Source organism: Podarcis pityusensis (assembly GCF_964106645.2).
Source record: "Podarcis pityusensis genome assembly, chromosome: 12".
NCBI lineage: Eukaryota > Metazoa > Chordata > Lepidosauria > Squamata > Lacertidae > Podarcis > Podarcis pityusensis.
In genome coordinates, this window is record NC_138037.1 from 34,974,563 (window position 1) to 34,999,926 (window position 25,364).

General features: G+C 39.5%; 1 protein-coding gene across 7 annotated transcripts in view; it reads right to left on the reverse strand.

The window, feature by feature from the left end:
- RAPGEF5 (Rap guanine nucleotide exchange factor 5) overlaps nucleotides 1–25,364 on the reverse strand; it is a 129,006-nt gene that overhangs the window by 16,926 nt on the left and 86,716 nt on the right. For 6 of the 7 annotated variants that reach the window (XM_080974663.1, XM_080974664.1, XM_080974662.1 and 3 more), the window contains 10 exons: nucleotides 14,760–14,838; nucleotides 14,461–14,605; nucleotides 12,758–12,855; nucleotides 10,881–10,911; nucleotides 9,973–10,051; nucleotides 7,546–7,695; nucleotides 6,241–6,338; nucleotides 3,848–3,970; nucleotides 3,081–3,259; nucleotides 846–936 (listed from right to left, as the gene is read on the reverse strand). In XM_080974663.1, the coding sequence (XP_080830789.1) occupies nucleotides 846–936; nucleotides 3,081–3,259; nucleotides 3,848–3,970; nucleotides 6,241–6,338; nucleotides 7,546–7,695; nucleotides 9,973–10,051; nucleotides 10,881–10,911; nucleotides 12,758–12,855; nucleotides 14,461–14,605; nucleotides 14,760–14,838 (1,073 nt within the window). Of the gene's footprint in view, nucleotides 1–845; nucleotides 937–3,080; nucleotides 3,260–3,847; nucleotides 3,971–6,240; nucleotides 6,339–7,545; nucleotides 7,696–9,972; nucleotides 10,052–10,880; nucleotides 10,912–12,757; nucleotides 12,856–14,460; nucleotides 14,606–14,759; nucleotides 14,839–20,769; nucleotides 20,856–25,364 lie in introns of those variants that run through there. The other variant, XM_080974667.1, reaches the window with a different exon arrangement.

Sequence of the window (25,364 nt, forward strand, 5' to 3'; positions counted from 1 at the left end):
AAGGGGTTAAGACCACAGAAATGTATTCCTAGAATCAGCTAGGTCACAGCCCTCACCTGAAAGGAAGTTAAGTTTTCTCCTTTGTTCATTTTCTTTCATCATGTGAACTCGCCAAGATAGGACAAGCCTGAGTTTGCTCGCTACATGCTTAGACCGCATACTTAGAGCTATTTCTGTATTTTGTAAACCCAGTATTTCTACCTGTGTTCTGCATGAGACAACATATGAATCCAACCTTTGGCATTTGTAAGTAAAGTATTTAAACTTACTAACCGTGTGGTCTGTTTATTGTGAGGGGGGGGGAGTGCTATAAGTGGCTAGAACAGGTTATTTTAAAGGTCTATCAGACTATTATTCCCACACTTAACTGTGCTGCATCATTTTGTGTTTTTCAATTCTCTGCTGGGGGCTCTCTTGTGATGGAAAGTGTGTTTAGCTCCATACTTTAGACCTGGGGATCCAGCCAATTCTTTTATCAATTACCCCACATGGGCCATCCATATATCTATTCCCCCCCCCCCCCCCAGTATTTTGCTAAGTCAACATCTTTAGCGCTTTAATCCCCACTCATCTGCTAATGAGCAGAAATTAAATCTTGCTTCCTTGATTGCAGAATCTTGTTCCCTGCTGGGAACAGGGCACACAATCACTGCATGATTAAACCCTGTCCTCCTGCTCATCAGCTGATGTCACAAGTGATGTCAGCTGGAGAGTGGGTGGGTGTGATTTGGGGGAAATGACCTCATGAACCAAATTGGCCTCCTAGGTGTGCCAAGGTTGGCCTGTGGGCTGCAAGATAAAACAAGAATTTTTAATGAATTTTTAAAACAAAATACTTGTATTACCTCCCAGGTCTGAGAAAGCCGACTGACGGATGCAGTGTTGAGACCCATAACAATGGCAAAGAATGAATTCAGATTTCTTTGGGCTTTGCAGCTATGAAAATAAAAAATACAAAAAACAAGCACATGGTGTAACTTTCTATATATTCAAAGTCTTAATACTACTAGCGTGGAGAGGCATGGTAGATTAACTGTTCCAAGTATATTAACACTAAGTTCTGTAGTGACCCAATTAGGTGCAGGCCCAATAAGATGCCCCCCAAATCACTGTTTTTCCCTGTTCCTCAATTTTAATGTAACCACTAGCCCCTTCAAAGGTGCTTCCAGAGTTCTTGTACCTGTATGCAGTCTGTTTCCCAGATCTGTGGCTGCCCTGACGCCATTTTTGTTTTACTTAAAGGGACAATGCAGGCAATCTTCTTTTTTTTAGCCCTATTGACAGTCCCCTTAGTATGTGCAGTGACATTTGACTTTAAAAACAACTGAGGATTTAAGACTAATAGAACAATCCTATGCAAGTCCCACTTGCTCAATGGACCTGACCCCATTTTTACGATTGCAGCCTGAGATTTGTGGCTGTGCATTCATGTGAATTTGCACATTTCACTTGTGCCAAGGAAGAGCCAAGCGGCTGCTTCTTGTACTCCATTCTTAATAATAGTTGCACTGTCCCTGAGGTTCACTGCCCTGTGCAATCAAACTGGCTGTGCTCCCCTAAATCCACCTCTGAAATTCATTCACATCTTGGATTATAATACAGACATATGATAGTCCAAGTGCAGCAATAAGCACAGAAGTTTCACTATATTTATTAGAAACTGTGGCATACTTCTTCCAAATGTTTCATTTTTCTATTATTAAGATTCAAATGTCTTCTCAAATCTACCAATCATTAACAAGCAATCATGTTTCTGTTTCTTTATCCTGGAATTAGTATTGCTTAGTAGCACAGCTCTGAGCTTATCTAAATTAAATCTCTCCCAATGTTGTTTACACATATGCCTACAAGCCTGAATCATTTTTCTTTTTCTTTTGCAACCTCCAGTTTATTTTGTTGTTTATTGACACAAATTTAATTAATGTGCAACCTATATATTCCCCTGATCAGTTATTAGCTACCTTTGGTCACATTTGGATTATCAAACAGGTGCTTCCTGCTTGTCTATGTAACTATGTTCCACATAGCAATTGCATTAACAATGGTAGTGCTGTCTGGTGGGAGAATTTCACTTTCTCAGCAACACAAAATTGCAATTTACATGCTTGGAAAATGCAACTCAAGAAACACTGCTGCAAAAAATGGATGGATGTCATGCATTTAATGAGTGACATTTGCAGAGTATACTGCATTATAAATGGATTATCTAGAAATACTTTTTTACTTGCTTATTTACAAGTTAATAAAATAGTTGTATTTTTCACACTAAGCTACACAGATGGGAATTCCTATTCCATGTATTCCATGTATTTTAGGGTTTTATGTCATGCTCTTCAATAAGTTTCCAAGGTGGGGTATAAATGCACAGTATACTTTAACTAATCTGAAGGAACAGTTTTAAAAATGTATTTTAACTGAATGCCAGTGTACTAAGTTGATTGATACTAGAATTGCTGAGCAAATGAGGTAATACATAGACAACATATCCATGTTTTAGTCCAGATGACAAAACATTTGGTAACTTTTGAGTACCTAATTGAAGTGGATCATGAAGAGTTCCCTGTCAGCAACAACAGGGAATGCAAAAAAGAGAGCATTTTACTGATTCATAGTTTAATGTTGTTTAAGACTACAACCCGCATGCTGAACACAGAAGATATGAAGAGTAAAACAAGAAAGAGGTTCTACACACAGAACTCTATCTCTGTGTACACACACACACTAAGTTCTATGGTCTATCTGTAATCTATATATAGGTGTGCGCTGAATCTTTTTAAAATATATAATCATTTTTTTTGATCTTCCACTATAGTCTGAACAATCTATACTATTGCTGTCCCAGCTGCGTCTTGGCTGTGAAAAGCTCACATTATTAAATTTGTGTGTGTGTGTGTGTGTGTGTGTGTGTGTGTGTTTAAGACAAAATAGTCTGTCCTTGTCTCATGTAGCATTTTATACGCACATCACAAAGTACTAGTCAAATTATTGGCACAGCAACACACCTTTCTATCATTTCATTATCCTTAAGTACAGTTTTAAAAGACAATGTGAATTCAACATTCACATTGGTTGAAACTTACTGAGAAGCAATTTTAATGAACTTTTTCACTAGCTGTACACGTTTGCAGAGCTGGTTGCAAAGGAGTATTTCTGTAGCAACCCAGAGTTGAACTTCATTGCATCTTTGAAGCAGAAGACTAAGATTCACAGTGTTTTCCCCATTGCCCTTTCTGCTGAAGGTGAAGTATATCAGCTCTTGCTGGAAGACAGTTAAAAGAGTAATTAGGCTTTTAAAAAATGCAAATGAGAATTTAACCATTCTGAAAAGTGTAACTGTTGATACTTGGCCAGACAACTCCTTTTAATAATTTATGAACGAACCTCAAGCAGTTCAGAAAGAGTCCAGAATTTCAAGTAATCTTGTGAGATTTTCAGCAATTATCCTCCTGGACATAGTTATGAAAAATGCAAGAACGGTTTGTTTCCAACTTGGCATCCACTAATTGCTGCTATAGGTTTCCATCTGAGAACTAATGACAGCCTGATGAACTCTGTTCTTTTTAGTTCCTCAAAGTCTCAAGTAATTTAGATTTTTAAAATTAATTTGGGTGGCAGTAAAAATTAGCTCCATTAAGCAATGAGAGACACTTTGCATTTTACTTATGCACATGAATTTTGGTTCAAAGTTTAACCCATTTGTATCCTGCCCTTGTATTGGTCACAGAAAGTTGCATACTATGAGATGACCAGAAGAAGACATTACATGAGCAAACATTTGGTTGAAAACAGCCCAAACTGGAGAACTGAGCACTGATTACAGCAAGCATTTCCATCCATTGCACCTTACCTCATGAACCAAGTTGAAGAGACTCCAGTCAAAATTGGTTAATTCCAAAGCAAGGTCCCACGTGTTAATTCCCAGAATTCTCACTGACCTTTGCTGGGCTTCCTCATTTTCAGCAAAAGGGTTCTAAATCAATAACAGATTGAAATAGTTCCTGAACAAGCATACATAATTGAAATCTTGACCATAAAGCAATGTTTTTTCAGTACCTTGTCTAAACTGTTTGCCTTGAAAGAATTATGGGCCCCAAGACTGAATTAGCTTTCAATACTAAGGAGATCAATCCATTCTTATTGCATTAGGCAACTCTACCACTCTTAAGAATCAATTACACACACACACACACACACACACACACACACACAACACATCACAGAAAACCATAAGCCCAGTTCAGGCATAAAGCTTGTGCAGAAAATACAAGCACAGGTAAGTGACATCAGGCCACACATATTGTGCCCTCTCTGTTTCCCCAAGTTGAAAAAGGAACATCTGAAGGGGACTTCTACTCATGCTCACCTGAATGCTCATGGAAACCTCAGTGTGATCAGACACAGTGTTTCCAATCATGCAGGGGTTATATATGCACTGAAGTGAAAGCAGGTAAATATTCATCTCCAGATGTTTCTACTCTAGCCAGAAAGGTTGGAAGCTGAGAGGGTAGAAAGAGTGCTTATGCGGGCAATGGGGACAGAACTGGTACAGATGGCCCTATGCCCCATGCTCCCACTAATATTTATGACTCAGACATAATACCTGAGGAAGGGGGGAGATGGAGTATGCATTTAAAGATGAATTGATCAATTTCGCACTTTCTGAAATATGATAATTGAAACAACTATCCCCTGAAATTGCACTTATATATATAATTTGACTGATTGATTGAACTTTGTCAGCCAAACAATGTTTACAAAGATGCAAATATACTGGGAATGTGTGCATAAAAACAAATATATTAGTGAAAATAACATGCAAAAATGCATTGTATTGGGAGAAATTGCTTGCAGAAATGTGTGTATTAGTCGAAACTGTAGTTTGAAAGTGTTTATTAGGAGAAATTCACACTAATATGTTGGTTTACTGTGTTTTTATATATGCTGTAAGCCGCCCAGAGTGGCTGGGGAAACCCAGCCAGATGCACAAGATATAAATAATGAAATTGTTGTTGTTGTTATGGTTGTTGTTGTTATTATTGTGGATGTTGTTATTATTATTAAGCTAATAATAAATAAGAATTTTCATGAGGATTAAAAAAAATAAATCCCAAATTTCTGCAAAATGTGGAGAGCTGAATTTAAGAATGGAAAAATTAGAAACCAAGAGAACAAAAATGGACAGATCCTGTCATTCCTAATAATGCCTGAACACAGCTATACTGAAACCAACATCTCAAATGTGTTTGGCCTATGAACTGAATTTCTACACCAGCGAGGTTTGTGTTCCAAGTAAAATGTTTTATTATGTTCAACAGAAAACAAATGCATTATATTTTATAGTACGAGTGCCAAACATGGTTCCATTCAGAATCCATGATAAAAGACTTCATAAAAAAAAAATCTACGATGAAAAATGATTGATTCGAGACACACTGGACATGAAGACATTTTTTAAAAAAGAAAATGAAACAGCTGTCCCTTAAAGGTGAGATTGGCTGTTACTTGTGCACATTTAGATAGCATCTGTTTTCCAAAGCGAGTAAAACCAAAGCTGTTATCTATTAGTTCTTAAGTTGATATGACACCAAATTCCTAGCAGGTATACACAGCATATGAGTGATATTTTCTTCTTAGACAAAGGCTTGTATTCAACACCAAAGCAGTTAGTATGAATGCCCTCTTCCTCAATGAGAAATGCCAGTTTCCATTTGGCTGAATTACCCGTCTTAAGATGCATGTAGTGCAGGTGTCACTTAAAACAAAATTCACAGTATAGATAAAACATATCTCTATAAAGCTTTGGTAAAAATAATTAATCTCATTTTCTAATAATGTTTTCCTGGCTGTAAAGGTTGTGTAAAAAGATTACTGTGAAGTGAAGTCCACAGGATTTAACTGTGCAATTTAAATGCTTTTTACAGCCATACAAAGAAAACACATTAGATGAAGCCAGCACATTAGACAGAGCCTCATTTGGCTGTTTACTACCTTCTCAAGACTCTCAGCTGATGTAGACTCAAGGCTTCAACACCAGCTGTTTTTTCTCTCTCCCTTCCGAGGCTTTATTCTAGTCCAATGAAGAGTTCTAGGGAACTCAAAAGCTTGCACATTATTTTGGAACACTTTGGTTGGCCTAATAAAGGTACCTAGCATGGTTTTTAGTACAACCTTGTGACTCACAGCTACTTTGGGTATTGAGGGAAACCAGAAGATTTTGGAACCCTGCATGCACAACCTTACCAGAGTATCTGTCAGATTCTTCCGAAATATGAACATACGAGCCGACGATTCAAGGGATTTGGAGATTGCCAGGTCATTTGGTTGTAGTTCATGCTTTTCTTTAGTATAGAAGAAAAACAGAAATATTGACATATTTTGCAGAACAAAATGCATTCTTACAGTCAGAATTCACTCTGTCTATCATGAGTAAGTACATACATGCTTCTTATAGTTTCTGAAACCACTAAGAGTAGTTTCTCCAGGAATTTATCTATCAGCCCAGTCTCATTCACTTACTACTACTCCCCTACTGGCAGATGATAACTAAATCTCCAATTGCTCCTGTTGCTTTCAGGTCCGTCTCCTGTCTTTACATCCCTGAACTGAATGGGTGTATTAGGTCTTGACCTACTGCTGTGAGGTTTATGCAGCAAAAGTGCCTCATTAATATGGGCAGAAAACAGTAAATAGCAAACATGTTAAAACAGAGCAGTCTATATGTGTCGGGCACACACATGTACACCTTTGAATCTACACTGTGTAATAAATCCACTCAGTTGCCTTTTGATAAACCCCATCACATTTTCGGTTTAACCATTTTCTATGCATTTTCCCCGTATAATATCATGATGTAACAAAATTAAGTGTATTTCCGGGGACTCTAAAATCCTACTGTAAAATACCAAAGCCAGGCTGATCAAACAGATCAACTGCAGTAGTCTAATTCCCACCCACCCCCAAAGGGGCAAGTAATTGGTTGTTTTTTTTTAAAGAATTAAATATGACAACTTGTTTCTCACAATGATGTGTGGACTCTAGGCAGGGGTCTTTTAAAACTGAGGGGGGGAAACCCCATTACTTACATTGTCTTACAAAATATACATTTTTCCAGAAGTCATATTTTTCAGTTTCCTCCCCCTTCTTTCCTCCATGTACAAATACACTTCAGCTAGTCCAAGAGGAAATATCTTTTTCACAGTCGCTTCCCTTTTTACAGCTAACTCTCAGGTTAGCTTAAATTATGAACTGGGAGATTTATCTCTTAATGGCAAACCTTATAACATGTTTCTGAACACGAGAACACTCCTTTGCAATCCAGACCCGATGTGGAAATACATTATCCAACAGTACCAAAGAATTAGCAGTTGCCATGGAAACTCCTCTCTGCTAAGTAGCTCCTTATTGTAACTATGGTCATCCAGCTGTGGACCCATAGGGGAACAGCCCTATGCTTGCACTAGAAAGTGCCAGCCCTCTCTTTATAGATAAGATACAGAAAATGAAGGAGAATAAAACTGGGTCTACTGATAGCTGAAAATAATTTACCCCCAGAGAATGAAAGAGCCACCAGAGCCAAGTCTTCCTGCGAATGCTGGAGCTTTTCTGCTACAATTTTCAAGATCTCTTCAGCTGAAGTGGATACTTTAGTTTTTACGCTGACATAAGAATGTTCTGTTATATACACACGACAAAAAACTGTGAAGAGAGAGAAAATAATTCAATCAACAGACAGAAGCAGATTTCACTGAAGGGTGCAACATCTCCAAATTGCTGGGATGCTTTGGCTAACATCTGGTTTGACAGTCATTCCTCGACAGCTGAAGCCACAGCTGGTGCCACATGGACCTACAGGCACATTTCCTCTTCCTAGAAAAATGCAAGGACAAAAAAAAAACAAAAAACCGAATACTGCTTCCAGACCAAAACCAAGTCACAATTTGAATGTGTAAAATGCTATACTGGCAATAAAGGTGACCCCTGGATGGTTAAGTCCAGTCAAATATGACTATGGGGTGCGGCGCTTACCTCGCTTTTCAGGCTGAGGGAGTTGGCGTTTGTCCACAGGATTCCAGATCATGTGGCCAGCACAACCAAACAGCTTCTGGTGCAACGGGATACCGTGAAGAGTGCAAGTGCACATGGAAATACCATTTACCTTCCCACCACAGCGGTACCCATTTATCCACTTGCATTGGTGTGCTTTCAAAGTACTAGGTTGACAGGAGCTGCGACAGATGAACAGGTGCTCACCCTCCTGTTGCACAGATTCAAACCACCGACCTTCCGATCAGCAAGCCCAAGAGGCTCAGTGGTTTAGACCACAGCACCACCATTCTAGTTTCTGTCACTGGTTTCCGTCACAGTGTCCCGTTGCACCAGAAGCGGTTTGGTCACACTGGCCACATGAGCCGGAAAGCTGTCTGCGGACAAATGCTGGCTCCCTTGGCCTGAAGCGAGATGAGCACCGCAACCCTATAGTGGCCTTTGACTGGACTTAACTGTCCAGAGGTCCTTTGCTTTTTTTTTTTTTTTTACTGGCAATAAACCTGACCAGCACAGTATTTAGTTCTTCATGCAAAGGACACCCTTCTTCAGAGAGGATAGCTATGCTAGGGAAACATTACCCATTAGCATTCTCTCCTTAACTGGATCATTTTATTTTCATAAATCAACTTGGGGGGGGGGCGGGAGAGCTAGAAAAGTACTCTAGCCAATGAATGAATTCATAGCAATGACTGGCATTTAGGAAAGCAAATCTGGCCCATTAGACAAAGAGGAAACTAGAGTGAATACCCATTATTTATCTTGGCTTGTTTTTAAGCAACTTAAGTTGGTATTAAGTTGGTGGAGATGTGGTGCACTATAGAAAACCATTCAGATATCCAGAATCTTAGTGTAGCTGTGACTGGGGAGCAGTGCATCAAATCAAAAACAAAAGATAACAGCAAAGACTAAAGCTCCTGATCTTTCTAACTCAGGTCAAAAACAGTTTTTAAAAATGCTGTTGATGCCAATGCAGATACCATCCATCATTATCAAACTGCAGTAGGCAGGAGCACAGATGAGAGAGTGTGGGTTACCCCAGTCCTGAAAAGTGTTGTTATACTCATTTTGCTGACAGGAGTGGGATGGATATATATAGGAAAACACTGAAGTGTAGTCTAGTATTGTTAAGCTACCCAGGGAGGTATGAAATGCAAGGGGGAGGGGCTATGATGCTTATTGTAGCAGCAGTGCAATTGATTAAGGGTTGGGGGGAGATGAAATTAGCCAGACAAAGTACTGAGGTTTTCAGCAGTAAGCCAAAAGCAGTCATCTGGGCGCCAGATTCACCACTAGATGGAGAGCAGGTCTATCAATTGACAACCAATGAAGGAATACAACTTTTTCAGAGGTCAGGTTTAGCTACCCAGGCTGTGTAACCACTCAGTCAATTCCTGCCGATGCCCATGCTGATTAGAGTTGTCCTATCAGCCCCAGTCAACATTGATAATGGTCAGGAATGATGGGACATTTGGAGGGCCACAGTTTACCCAATCAATCATGTTAAAGGCCGAACATATAATTTGGCAACTCAGGTTTCATCTTTAGCTGAGTTAATATTAAACTCTTAAGGCATTTCACCTGAAAGGCTGAAATGTAAATACATGAAATGATCCCAATATCCAATTTACTTTTCAAACTATTATATATTTTCACCTCCACCATGTGATTTTTTTATCCTTATTATAGATGCTGGGAGAAAATTTAATGTAGCAGTTGACACTTTACATTTCCATAGGAAGAGAGCCATATTTGACACAAAACTAAACATTATTTTCATTGCATTGGATGCTCAACTCATAGCTCTATGGTCTTTTGAGTGGTTTTACCTTTGTCACTGACAAAGGTTCTTTATTTCCAACATATATGCAGAAATATAGTATAATGACATCCTCCTTGTTTCCTTTGCTCCACATCCATTATGCTTACCTTCCTCTGTTTCATTCACAGTCCCTCTGTTCTGGAGCCAGTTCTCCTTGAGACTGAACTGATGTAAAATGGCTTTATGCTATGAGGGAGGGAGGTGGAAGAAAAGAAAAATGAACAAAATGCAATTACTGAAACATTGAAAATAAATCTGACTGCAAATGGTTGGGCGGTTTAAAAAAAGAAAGAAAAGGGAACAAGAAATCCACCCACCCTGTTTGGGCTAAATAAACTGGGAGCTATCATTTTGGACAAGTGGAAGTAGTACAAATCTGAAAGAATTCTGAGAATAACTGCAAGAAGGTTTTGTAATAAATTTCAGCACAATCTTATTTTCTGCTTTCTATGCTTCCACTGTCATATTTTGAAGAGTATTATACCCCTAAGCTTTAATATAGTGAATGCCTTGACCACAACATCACATTTCCACAGCAACACAGTCTGGCCTAAATTTTTGAATAACATTTTCGTCTCTCTCCCCCCCTCTCTCTCTGGGTAACATTCTCCCCCCTCTCTCTCCCTCTCTCTGTCTCCCATACACACTACACAACACAACACCCTCTATTCCAACAGAGCCCCCTGACATTTGCAATCAGTATCTCTTTCAGATTTGCTTGCTGAAATCTGCTCCATTTCAGAGCTGTCTAACTTGAAGCAGGCAAGGACATGCTGACTGGCTTTTGCTGAATTCTGGCATCTCAGAACAGACTAGTTAAACACTAATAATGCCAGAGCGACTTTAGCTTAGCTTGCATGACTAGAAGCAGAGGTGAACTGTCAAGAACAAATGCTTTTAGCAATGCTACCTGTACAGGACAGCGTATTTAATGGCCATTTGCCATTATTGATTGAAAGAACTAGACAGTTTAAAAAAAGAAAGGTACACACCAGTAACCAATTATATGCATTACCTTTCTGTGAGGTGAATATTCATCTACAGTGCTGAAACAAAAAGACAATACATTAGTCTCGCTATTCAAAAACTAACTGTTGATATATTCCAGATTTTTGCCGTTAACAAGAGCAAAGAGAAGAGGGCATTAAAAGCTATGCCCAAGGAACAAGTGTAGCATTACCTGGAAATAAGTCCTACTGAATTCAATATGGCCTGTGCAAATATGAGCTTGCAGTTTACTGAGAAGTCATGATGCTACAACTGACCTCAACTGTACGTAATGCAGAAGTGCTTGTCATTAACTAGCACCTTGTTTCATATGACAAGAAATAATTTTACAAGATTTAAGTGCTTATTTTCCTATGGAAATTTTCTTACAAAACTGCAGAACTTAACATTGCACACCTAAAAGCCAAATGGATCAGCATTCTGTGCTAACCAGCAATGTAGGAATTTAAAGTTTATTTAAAATCTATACGTAGCACATCTTCAGCCAGTAAGTTCTTTGGCAATACTTAACATCCAGTCTTTCAACAATTCTATAATTTTAATGACTGTGCATCATATAACATAGTGCATGCCTTAATGTAGGAGTCAAATGTATTTACAGTGGTGCCCCGCAAGACGAATGCCTCGCAAGACGAAAAACTCGCTAGACGAAAGGGTTTTTCGGTTTTGCGTTGCTTCGCTAGATGAATTTCCCTATGGGCTTGCTTCGCAAGACGAAAACTTCTTGCGCTTTTTTCTTAAAGCCGCTTGAAGAGGCGCAGTTGTGACGGACCGTGCTTCGCAAGACGAAAAACATCGCAAGACGAAAAGACTTGCGGAACGAATTATTTTCGTCTTGCGAGGCACCACTGTAGCTCACACTCCTGTAAGAAAAACACACACAGTTATTTGTGCTTAAATCTCCAACTTAGGTCCACAGTTTTGTCAGCTGCTTTAGGATATGGTGTAACCACAATCAAAAAATTGAAAGGAATGCAGGATGTCTGAAAAAGGAAGAAGGCTGCAATGTGCAAAAGTTTCAGAACCACTAGCACAGCTAAGAGGAAAATACAGAAGTAACCAGGAATACACTGTCAACCATTGCTGAGCAATTACTTGCTTTAAACTGTGAAATAATTTCATTCACTCGTCATGTATTTTGAAAAATACAGGAAATCAGGTGTGACCACAACAGACTTAAAAAATGATAAGGATTGGCCACCACCTCAAAGGTTCTCCCATATAGAGAAATCAATAATGGCTGCTTACCCACAGGGTGGGTGGCAGTTGCGGCCCATCAGCAAGGCCTCTCAATTCTGGGGAGGTGGGGAGCACTCCCTCATGGTCTGGTCATTGGGGAATTCCCCTGGCCAGCTGCTTAGGATGGTGAGATAGCCCGCCATCCATTAAATTCAGAAGGCCCAACCCTGGGCAAGCTGGGGGGTGCAGTGCTTGGGTGGCAGACCAGAGAAGAAAAGTCTTCACTCTGGTCCACTGCCAGCTGTGCCTGAGTTTGGGACAACAGTCGGCCAAAGAGCACAGTGCGTGGGTTTGCGACAGGTTCTGTTGTCTAAATTCTTAAATACAATTCCCTCCCTACTGCAAATATTAAAGACATATTAATGTAACAACTAGCTACAAATCTTCTGTTTACAATACAAGTCATAGTAGAAGGATGAATTACTGTGACGGAATCAGAATTACTCTATTTCTGCTAACGCTGTATGTGTCAAACATGTCATATCAAATTATTCCTTTGTAGTTGCCTGAACAAATATTAAACGCATGGAATGACACTTACGCTGCTTCTGGCCTCACTTCACTCAAGTAACAAAAGCATAAATTGTCAACTGAAAACTAATTATAACTCTGCAAAAGGCCTTAAAAAGCAAAGCAGCAACTTACTGACGACGATGCATTCCCAGCAATTTTTGAAATTCTTTCAGGTCTTTCTCAAGCACAGGGTATTCGTAGACATCGTCTAACACATTCCTGTATATTGTCTTGAAAGTAAGGAGTAGTTGAGAGAGAGAGAGAGAGAGAAAGAAAGAGAGAGAGAGAGAGAAACACACACAGAGAATCAATCAATCCAATTGATCTGATGGCTAAAGTACAAAACATCATACCACCCCTTTCAGGAAATCAGTTGTTAGCTTGTTAAAGCAAAACTGCACAAATGCTTTCACAAGCTAAAATCTCTCAGCGCATAATTTGTTTAAAACACATCCACCAGTCAACGATAGCTGATGCCTTAAGAGGCCGTCTCCGTACCCTTCCTAAGTAATGGTGTTAAAAGTGTCAACTCTCATTAGTCAGTGCAAACATTCTAAAGTGACACTTCAGGATGTTACTTAAATCCTGCCATAAGCTCCCAAGCATCTCTCTCTCCTCGGCGTAATACTAGATTCATCACAGCTCTGCCGCCCAACAATCAAAAGTACAACAGCAATACTAACAAATAGTAGACTGTACTTATACTGTCTTGAATACAGTAATGAATTTCAAATCTCAGGATCTTATCTCTTTATATTTATAAGCCTTTAATAAAACAAAACAATAGAAACATAGAAAGCTGCCTTATACTGAGTTGGACTATTGAACCATCCAAGTTGGTACTGTGTACATAGATTTGCAGTGGTTCTCCAGGATTCTCACCCAGCTCTGCCTGGAGATCCTGGGTACTGAACCTGGGATCTTCTGTGTGGAAAGAAGATGACCTGCCACTAAGCTACAGCCCTGTTTAGCTTCTGAGCTTGTTTTAGCATAAAGTTCTGGGCAGCTCCAGCTCAGCAGGAGTCTTGGTCACTCTCTCTCACTCTCCCTTACTACAATGTGCATACAGATGGTTTTTTTTTTCAAAAGAAAGATTCTTCCCCCACATAGCCTTGTCTTAACTCCTTTAATAATGTCTTTCCAAACAGATACCCCAACAATGGGATGATCAATTTGATCTGAATGGTGGTACACTTGTCAAAAATGCCACTAATGCTTCAATAATGCTGACACACTTACAAAACTTATAAAATATCACAAAAATAGACCACCTCATGCATTCTGATCAAATAGGCTGCAGATCTTAGTCATGATAGATTCCCTTTAATATCAACTCTCCAACAGAGAGAATTGTGCTAGAGTCAAATGTTAGTCATGAGGCAGGGTGATGATTATGATCTTAGAAAAGTAGTGGTGAACCTTAGTGGCAAATATGCCACAAATCAAGTCCAGAGTTTGAGATGGTAGCAATCAAGTGAAGTGGACACTTCAGTATTGTACAGCTTCACCCCAGTGCCTTGGTAGGTTTATATTTCCAGGCTTGTCCATTACGCAGCAAGGCGACATGGGGTAGCCAGACAGAAGTGGGGGACTGACTAGGCAAATTCACCTGCTGTGGTAAAGATGCATTATAAATCCCACAATGCATGCCATGCCACACATGCAACAGGTCCACCACCCATGCTCAGAGAGAGAGAGAGCAATGCCCTTCAATTATAGTAATCTGTAAAGTTGTCTTTGCATTTAATAAGTTCACTTCCCATCTGTTTCTCAATTTACAAGCATATATCAATGACATTATCATATAGTGTTGAAATGCAGCTGTGTGGACATACCTTCAGAAATTGCTTAAGATGCTCATCTTCATGTAACCAGTCTTTGTAAAGTGAGGTCCACTGAGACACCAAGTGCAATACTTTTCGTTTTCTGCAAGAAACATCTATAATTTCTTCCTTCCCTTGATGGTTTTTAGCACAATAAGTATTCCAAGTTAAGGAACCCACAACCAAGGAAACATTAAATCTCAGATTTAAGAAATGAAGAAGGTTCATTTGGTCCTCCTCCACAACTCATATTTAAAAGCTAATGTAAAGTGGGTTAGGGAATATTAAATTAATGCACCAGTGAAGGATATTGCCTTAGCAGAGCTTGACACAAATCATCTGTTGTCATGAAGACTGTATATGTGAGAAGGAAGTCATCTAGAAGAGTCTCTGCAAAGAAAGTTGAAAAAAAAATATTTTAAAAAAATCACAGTACAACTAAAATGTTGGGTAGGCATGATGCCATAGCTAATACTTAAACATGACAGGAATAAAGTGGCAATAAGTATGGAAGATCACTCAGTATCAAAAACACTGTGTTCCCAGGCTCATCCCAAATCACTGAACTGGATCATTGATTAGTTTGCTAAAGAAGGGTTCTGGGTTCTGGGTTAGAATTGTGGTCCATCAGTGGGGGAACATGTCTCATTTCAGTTTCTTACACCTCTATCCCTGTACCAGGGGATATGTATGCCATGGGGTTAGAAATAATCACAATTATACAATGCTATAACCCAAATCAAACACCCCAAAGTTGAATTGTTTGACATATTCAGTCTGTGGTTCTTAGTTGTGTAGCTTGGAATACCCAAAATGTAGACAGTAAAAGGACAAATAATTCGCAACTTGTGTCTTTAAAAGAAAATGAAATTTATTATAGGAACATTTGTAGTATCCAGCATATATAAAGTAACTATGTACACAGACTGCATGAATAAAAATATATTTCTCGTTGGAAGATCACCGACCAGGGCTCAGAGCCAGGGCTCAGTCACCAAATCCCTACCAAATTCACTTCAGACGTTGGTGGAAAAAGGACAGAAAGGCCTTTCTTACAACATATTAAAACCTGAGTGAAATCCTATAGCAGATGGTAACCTGGTACCCAGCTGTTAGGGCTTTATCAATATACTGTGAAGGACACAGAAATATTAAAGTTTGCTTTCTAATGACAATTAGTGGCTTTTATTAGATCCTAAACTGGAAAAACAACTGAACTTGCCCTTTAGTATCCTCAACATTTCTGTGATTTCCCAGTGCAGGTATTTGAATTTAACTAGTTAAAAGTCAGGCAATTCATCAGTTGAAATTTCTAATGTCTGACAGCCCTAAGACAAAGGATTTAATAGGCTTGTAGCTGATATGTGATTTACTGCTGTGAAGCAGGTACTTGGGTATGGCCAATGAATAATCAAAATGAAATCAAATGTAATTTTCAAACGCTGGTGCAATTAATACCTGAAGTATGGAAACTAAACATTAAAAATCATCTAGCATTGTCTTTTTACCAGCTGAAATATTTTAAAAAAGAGATAATAGGCAAAATATCCAAAGCTTCTATTATTCTGGCAGCCTCTTGAATCCCACTGATTTCAAAGAAGAGTTTTCTAGTTTAAAGAATCAAAAGCCAATCATGCTTTGGATAGAAAAAGAGCTCCATGTTAGAAGTATGAAACTCCATGGGTCCAATTTCTGCATCATTTGCACATTCCCATTTTCACTGAACTCTACATGAATGCGTGAAATTGACTGGATAATAAGACCTCGGGAGGTTTAACATTCAGGATTTCCTAATCACCATTCTGAAAGACAAGGGAATGTTCTCTTCCAATGAATGGGAGCGACTCTCAGAAGGTAACAAGAATGCTGATTGCAAATGTTCTCACAGAAAGGCAGGGAGAAGCATCTGCAGTAGTCCGTACTGCAGAGATAGCATGGTCATCTCAACCTATGCCTTTTGTGCAGGCCCAGCTTATCTCCAAATGTTCCCCAGTGCCCACCAACTCCAACCCTCACCAACTGGCACCGTTGTCTCATCCACTCAGTGAGACTACACAGCTGTGCCATTCTAGTTGGCACTGCATGTGGAGCCAGCAGCATCCCTGAGAAAGCCATCTTTCAAACTACAACCCAGAAGCCTATATTTTGCTTCCAGAATATCACAACTACATTTCCCAGTGTCATTGGTGCCAACCTGCACAATAACCGGTGTCTTTTCCCCAACACATATCAACCAGGCTATCTAGCTGAGAGGCGACACCCACCACTTTCTCATCAAGCAGGCAAATCCTGCGGTCTGCAGACCCTTCACATACCCAGCTTCCTGTGTCCCTAAAGACATAATCGCTCACTACCAGCTTTTCTTTTCTTTCTTTTTTTTAAATCATATTTATTAAAGTTTCCAAAGATATAAAAATACAAAGAAAAAAGAAAAGGAAAAAAAAAGATATTTAAAACCTTACTTTCATTGCCTACTTTCTTGGACTCCCCCCCTCCCCCCCGACTGTATTCCCCTTTCCTTAATTTGGTTCTACAAGCTCTCACTCCCAATTTGAAGCTTAATTTGTTTAACCCACTATCCAAATTAAATTGTACAGATCTTACACTGTCCCACATCATTTACAAGAAAAGAAAAAAGATTTTCCCCAAGATCCACCCCAGTTCCTTCCACGAATTCCCTTTTTTTAAACACGTCCAATCAAAATAAAATGACATGCGTAAGTTATATAAAGAAATAGAAAATAAGAGATATAAAAAAAATTCAAAAGATTGTTACACATCCTTTGGATTCCAAATCTCCCCCCCCCCTTCCCCGGTTTGAATTCCCCATGTCCATCAGTCTATACATTATCAGCCTGGAAGTCTCAATTCATGGCCAAATTTCTCCCCAATTCCATCTTGCCGGTTTTCTTTTAATTTATTAATTTTAATGATATTTAACTTCAAGTGTCCAATCAAACAAAGGCCTTTAATTTCCTTGATCTTTACCACTCCTCCCATTGTTCTTTCCGTGTCGTAATCAGTCCTTTGTTCTTCTTATTCCTCACTTTCTCAGGTTTCTTGTCCTGTTCAGCTGCTAAAACTTTCTTATTCAGAAATCTGGTATCTCTACAGAGGTTTGTTATTCAGGAACAAAAACTTACGTCCAGTCCCTTCCTTTCTTCAATAGAAAATTCTATTGTCTCCTTTAATGTAAATACCTCCGTAGACAAAATACTATTTCAGTTTTGCAGCTTTCCCAGAAGATAACAAGTCCTGTGCAAATCCCAGAGTATTTTTCCACTTACGACCGTTCTTGTAATGTCCCAATACCCCTCTAGGGGGGATTATAATAACTTTGTATCCTCTGATCCAAAAGTCAAATTGTTGTTCCTTATTTTCCAACAGTTTGTATCCATATTATAGCAAAATGTAACAAAATTAACCAGCAAAGTCCTCGTAACAAAGTCCTCTTTATATTCTCCAGCTTTGACAGCTACTTTGACAGCTGTCAAAATCTCCGTCTCTCTTCACCAGGCTCCGCGGATCGCCCCGGTTCCCAGGGGGGGGGGGTTGCATTTTCCTTCTCCCCCTCCACTCTTCTCCTCCAGCACAGTTCTTATAATTTCCCATCGTGGAATTAATGATTTTTATCAGAAATATACTTCCCTTTGGACCTTGGTTGCTCAGTCCTTGTTTTGGAATGCTTACAGTAGGGGGGGGGATTGACTTCCTTTTTAAATCGCCCCCGCTCGTACCAAATCCGAAATTTAGAACCCGGTTTCCCAATTACTCACGGGTTGTTGTTAATAGTCCAAATTTTCAATGGAAGAAGTCAGCGCTCTCCGTCGAATGGCATGCGGCTGCGCTCGGCAGGGAAAGCAGAAGACTCAAAGCACCACGCCACTCCCCGGCACCCGATCCGAAGCCTTTAAAAAGGCTCCTTCACGAGTCGGGAGGGCGCTAATGGTGCAAGCCGAGTCACCCATGTCCACGGACTCCGTGCCCGTGGTTTTTAAGGGTCCCCGCGTCGCCGACGCGGTAGGACCCAGCCCCTGCCGAGCAGACTCCCTCCGGAGCTCGGAGGGAGTCCGCCATTCGGCGATGGCGCCAACCCGGAAGTGCACTACCAGCTTTTCTCAACCTTCTGGAGGAGTAGCCTTGGCATGAGAGGATAACTACCCATCACACAAGGAATGAGTCCCTTCTTAAGAATCACTTCCTCCTCCTCTCAGAGTGATGACCTCCTTCCCCAAGACACTCATTCTCCATGACAGCAGGGAAGCTATCATCCTGGAACTGGGACACACCAAAATACAGTATCCCCAAAGGCAGCATGCACTACCCTCTCTGCTTCTCCAGGTCAACCACCTTGGCCTCAAGGGAAAATCCTGTTCCCTGAGGGCCAGGAGCTCATTTACTAATCTCTCAACTGATGCAAAACAATTAAAAGCAAACTATATTTGGATTTAGTAAATTATTTTATACTATTCAATGAAAAGATTCCAGTATACTATGAAGTTATCTCACTACTATCTAGTCTGCACTCTTTTGTCCCTATATAAATTGTTAGTTTTGCCATTATGGCCAAATCCCACATTTTATCTAAGTAATATTTAAAAGATAATTAATTTGGAAACTTGCAATTATTTGCATAGCGTGTTTTGGCAATAGAAAGCCTGTAAGACACCAATTTCTTACGTTTTTGACTTACTAATCTCTGAATGTAATTCAAAATAAAAATAGATAGATAGAATATCCTAATACCTTTTCTCCTATAAGCTTAAATTTTGTCCCACAGTTTTGAGCAAGTTTTAAGTTGTGCAGTTTTTTTGTTTATGGAGCTTATTGTCTTCACAAATGTAACAAATACACTCTTTCAATGTAAAACACTGAACACAACTTGTAAGCTAAAGGGCATTATCCATTCTCTTCTCTACTCTTTGAAGGGCAACATGAATAGAGATTTTCACAATTTGTTTCTTTGTATACTTGTTTAAGGAATCGACTACCTCATTCCCTGCAATACCACTCCCATAGTTCATTCTTAAAATACAATGGTTGAGAGAGCCATTGAATTCGGAAACAGATTTACAGCTCAGGCTCAGTTTGTAACTGTGTAGAAGATTTAGATCACACAGGTGTTTATTTGCAAAATACAATTGTAAAGAGCAACTTCACACTTGTGCATTCCCATTAAAGCCACAAAAACGATAGCTAAGGATGAAAACAAAATTTTGGAACATCTAGAAGTGCTTTCAGACAATTAAAGAGCCCTATATTTTATTCTCAGATATAACACAGGCTGTCTGCATTCAAGCCGCACTTCCTCCATTCAGCCTCCTGCCTGGCTGAAGCAATTTTCCATCTTACTGACAGTTAAGCAGCTTTTTGGAGCCAATGGTCTGGCTCGCACATTGTGCTAAGTCAAAGCATGGCTTAGCATGACTGTGTAATCACGTGGGCTCTGGTGGGAGATTGCAGCTGCTTTGCTCCGCCTTGGTTATCCTGCTGCTGTCTGAACCTGGGCTTGTGATTTAGCTTTCTCCAAACTACAAGCTGCAACCTATGGCCTCCAGCTTGTAGTTTGTCCAGTGAGAGCTAAACTGGTCCCTGATAACCTCAGTTACCAGGAAACCAGAGTTATCAGGAATCAGAATTGTCTGCAACAGTGTTTCCTGGGTTAATTATGCTAGTCTGGACTTAGTCCCTCTCTCAAAAGGCTTTGTATTGTTTTGAAGCATTACGCATGTTTAGAAAGTTATGTTTCGTAGGAGAGTAGACATGTTGCCAGAAAATCCCCTCGAAAGGAATATATCAAGTAGCAGCTTGCATATCATAATTTGTCACCCATATCACATTGTCCCTTAGAATATTTCCTCAGTATGTTTTCTGTGTAGAATTAAAAGCTCAAAACATCTGACCTCTCAATATACTGAACAAAGAACACACTTTATGAACACTAGGCAGTAAATAAAATGAAATAACTTGAAGTAAATAATGTCTAATTACTGAATTGTAATAATGTGGAGTAGCAGCCTAGACTAAAGCTCACTAAACCATTTCTCAATTAGTTTCAATTCCCTGAGAAGTATTTCAACACTTGACATGCTAGGGTACTATTACAGGACATTGCTTAGTAAACTGGTCTATCTTGATGAGCAATTTGCCTTTCTGGAAGTATCATAAGCTATTATAATTGTATTTTAATATCTACTCATAAATAATTTTTATAATCATGAAAATAGATACATCCGCTATACCACAATAAACAAACAAAAAGCAGTGTATCATTACATAACTCAAAATCATAAGCTACCAAAGAAATAAATAATTTCTTACCACAATATCACTGTAGAACAGTTTAACTGGAAGGGAATGACAAAGAGGAGATAATTCATTGCTCTATAGACTATGGCTTCCCTCCCTTCTTACAGACCACTTTTCCTGAACTGTTCATGGTGGCACCAAATCTGGAGTTTAGTTGTCGTGCCCATGAGGAAGATGTGTGACTTCCTGCTTCAGATGAAGTATAGAACAAAGGAAGCCATGGGCAGTGGTCACCAACTGTTTTGGGCCCATGAGTATATTGCTCTGGTAACCTCTAGGTTAGATTACTGCAATGTGTTCTATGTGGGGTTGCCTCTGAAAACGGTTTGGAAACTCCAACTGGTGCAGAATTCCAAGGCCAGGTTGCTCACCAGGACAACGACAATTTGAGGACATTACACTGATCCTGGCTTGACTGCACAGGCTGCCAATTTGTTTCCGGGTCCAATTCAATGTAACGTTTTGGACTGATAAAGCCTTAAATGGCTCAGGTCTTAAATACCTCACTCTGTCCATATGAATTGACCCGGACATCAGTAGAGGGTTGGAGGGTGGCAACATGGGAGCAGGCGTTTTCTGCAGTGGTTCCCCATTTGTGGAATGCTCTCCCCAAGAAGACTCGCCTGGGGCCTTCATCGTCATCATAGTACAGTCGTACCTTGGATCCCGAATGCCTTGCGAGGCGAATGTTTCGGCTCCCGAATGCTGCAAACCCAGAAGTGAGTGTACCGCGGCTTCCACATCCAATCGGAAGCCACACCTTGGTTTCCGAAAGTTTTGGAAGTCGAATGGACTTCCAGAATGGATTCAGTTCGACTTCCGAGGTACCACTGTATTTTGAAAAGATATTCATTACATATCTTTAGAAGCCAAGCCAAATCATCTCTCTTAAACAGGCGTTTGGCTGATTAACATTCTATGGTCTGTGGGAGGTTCATTTTATTTTGCTCCTCTTTTATTATGTATTTTATGTTTTTAATTTGTATTTTTATCTTGTGAACCGCCCTGTGATCTTCAGGGTGGTATACAAATTTAACTTAATAATAACAATAACAATAACAATTTTACAAACCACAGAAACAATTGGGGACCCTACATGCATACCTCCCAAGCTCGCTCTCTCCCTCTCTCTGCAGTGATTAGTCGGGGGGGGGGACGGACACGGCACATTTTATTGGCTAAGGCAGGCTTCTTTCATGCCAAATTTAAGCCGAGTTTGTGTGGCAAGAGCAGGTCCATGAAAGCACATTATGTGCTTACAGGTGTCACAGTAACATGTGAACAAACTGAATTTTAAAGACACTACAGATAATTATAGTGAAAATGACGGAAAATTCAGAAGAAGAAAACACATTAACACAAACTTTATATAGCCACCCACAAATTGGCATACTAATCTATCATCAGAACCCTCTTTTACAATCAGCCTAATAATTTCAAACTGAAAAAAGAATGCCTGAACCTTAAGATCTTGGAGTTTGCCCCTTCCTCTGGAACATGACTGTGTGAACGATTAAGGATGTTGGCCGGAGTCCATAAGAAATTTTCTTCTAAAAAAGAGATTCTGCCAATGCAATTTGTTTCACAGCCAAAGTTGATTACCATAACTGGAGTTGAGGCAGCAATGATTTCGCTGTGGATGTGTAGCTTATCTAACTCATTTTCATTATCTGGAACACTGTGTTCTGCAATATAACCTGAAGGGGGCCTGATCTTGCCACAACATGCAGAATGAATTTGAAGGAATCCGAGACCTTTCCAGCCCCATCATTCTAAGATACCAAGCCTAGGTTCTGTATTAATAATTGCATACAATGGACATTTAAGGAAACAGCCAACAGTTACCAAGCTTTATTTTAGAGCAGCAACATGGAATAACCAGTGTAACATGATGTTACAGTGGAAATAGAATGCCATGTAAAATATTTTAAGTGCTTTTGAACCACATCTGTAAATTTTCTGCTGACGGATGTTTCCACAAAGGAAACTAAATTCACCACAAATTACACATTGCAAATGATTCATTCAGCTGTGAGCAAAGCTCTGCAGAAACAGCTCTAAGAGTGCAACTTGGTTTGATTAAATATAAACAGGATTCCATCTATAGTCTTCATCTGAATTTTAAATATATTCTGCCATGCAGCAGATCTTCTTGTTCTACTTTTTTTCTAAAAGGGACTAACACTTCATCTCATGACTTTTAAACTGTCCCTCTTTGTTCTACCTCATACATACATTCACATCCTATAACAATACAGCGGTGCCTCAGTTTTCGAACTTAATCCATTCCAGAAAACCGTTCGAGTTCTGAAATGTTTGAAAACTGAAAACTCAATAGCCGACAGCTAGGCCTCAGGATCTTACACTCAGAGGAAGCTGCGTAGCATGTTTGACTTTCAAGGCACGTTAGAAGACCAAAGCATTTCCTTCTGGGTTTATGGCGTTCAAAAACCGAAATGTTCGTCAACGGAGACATCCGAAAACCGAGGTACCATAAAGGGGCTGGGTCCAGGCAGAAAGGGGCTGGGCTGAGAGCAGACTGAGATTGGTGGGGCAATGCCTCCACTGGGAGGAGCTCAGCATTAACATATAACTACTTGTATATTTATACAAAAAGGTGGGTTTAAGGTGGTTTTAGCCATCTTCCAAAAACAGAAGAAACAATGGAAGTAAAGTACATAGTAAAACATCACAATTTCCTAAATCCAACCTAGTTCAGCAGCCTGGGGAATTATTCTAACTCAATATAGTACTGTATTGTATAATATAATAATTCTTCATTTATCCTCACAAATGAGAGCACTCCCCCATGACAAGGGATCATAATTATATTTTACAGTTTCCAGCTGGAAGAAAACAGAGGCCATAACATGATTTGTCCAATATTACACATTGTTTTTTCCTTGAATGAGCTGCAATCTGTATATCACCCAGGTCCAGATCCATTTTCACTATTCTGTTGGCATCTTTCTTTTCCAAGGTACTGTGACAACACCCAGAGTCTAAAGCCTTTGGGTCAGAAGCCTCTTAAAGAAATGATAATTAAAGCACATTCTATGAAACTCCTAGCATCATTTAAAAATTTAATTTTAGACACAAACAAACATTAAAAAAGCTACTATCTACACTTCACAAAATAATTAATGAGTTAACAATTGGACAACGTAATTCTATAAAATGACAATGGGAATCTAACCTAGATATATAAACTGAGGAGGTGCACTGGAATAATTTGTGGGCTAAAAAACCTTTTAAATCAGTGTCAACTCGCATATGAGAGAACACATTTAAATTACTGCAGCGATGGCATCTGACACCATTAGGATACAGCTACATCAGCAAAACACTCCCATTCCAGTGCTGGAGAGGCTGCAACAGGATAGATACAACATTCCACATGTGGTGGGCATGTGACCATGTACAGCCCTTCTAGCAGAGTGTATTTATGGACATAAGCCATATCACGGGGTCAACATGTAGAATGTACCCCAAGTTTGGGGCTATTAACCATTTTCAGAGAAGAGCAACTGGACGTCTGTTACAAATAATTAACCACTTTTCTTCTGGTGGCAGCATGCATGCTAGTAGCACAGAAAGGAATGGAACCTCTGCTTATATCTCATTGGATTGAATACAAGAGACAGATGACTTTATTAAAATTTGACATCCTTTTATAAAGCATTCCATTGATAATTCCACTGACCTTATTAAAACGTGGCATGCTCTTATAAAATATTCAATTGATAATCCTGAAAAATGGCATCCACTGGAATCACAAACTGGATTTGGCAAAACTTAATAGACTGATCTGTCCTGGGGGAAAGGGGGGGGGGGAGTTGGGATGGGAGGGAAACTCTATGTAATTGTGTTTATACATTGAAAATTAACAAAACTTCTTATAAAAGAAAGAAATGACCAGGGCTAATAGCCACTGATAGTCCTATCATGCTGTCCTGGCTACTTTGGGTGGGAGGGAAAGATATAGGTAATTTTAATACATGAATGATAAAAAAATCATATTCCATTAATTTGTTAAACTCTTCAGTAAAGCCATCTAAGCTAGTACTCATCTTGCAGCAATTAATTTCATGTTAATTGTATGATGTATGACAAATTTGTTTTTGACTGCCTTGAACCTGCCACAAATACATTTTAGGATGACCTATAAATAAGTAAGTAGTAATCAATTTTTATTTTATAAATGTTGTCTGTGTGCGTGCACACATGTGTGGTGTGAGATGAAAAACAAGATGTTATTTTGTGTCCTGGGAGTGTCCTGGGAAACTGCGCTGAGATTTATTTTATCATTGGCGGGTTTCAAGCAGGTTTCTCTGCGAGAGGAGCGAATATACATCTCACTTGCAGCTTTTATCCCGTATGATGGATTGTGACAGAATTAAAGTTTAATGTAGGAGGGGAATAGCATGGCAAAACAGTGACCAGATGACAGACTACACATAAAAGCGGGGCTTAGTATGCAGAAGTTTGAAGACTGTCATTTTATGCTCACATCTCCTGTGACCCTATTTGGCACTGTAGACTGCATATAATTTATCACAAGTGTCTCTCTCGCTCTCTCTCCCTGAAACCGGGGCCTTTACTAAACT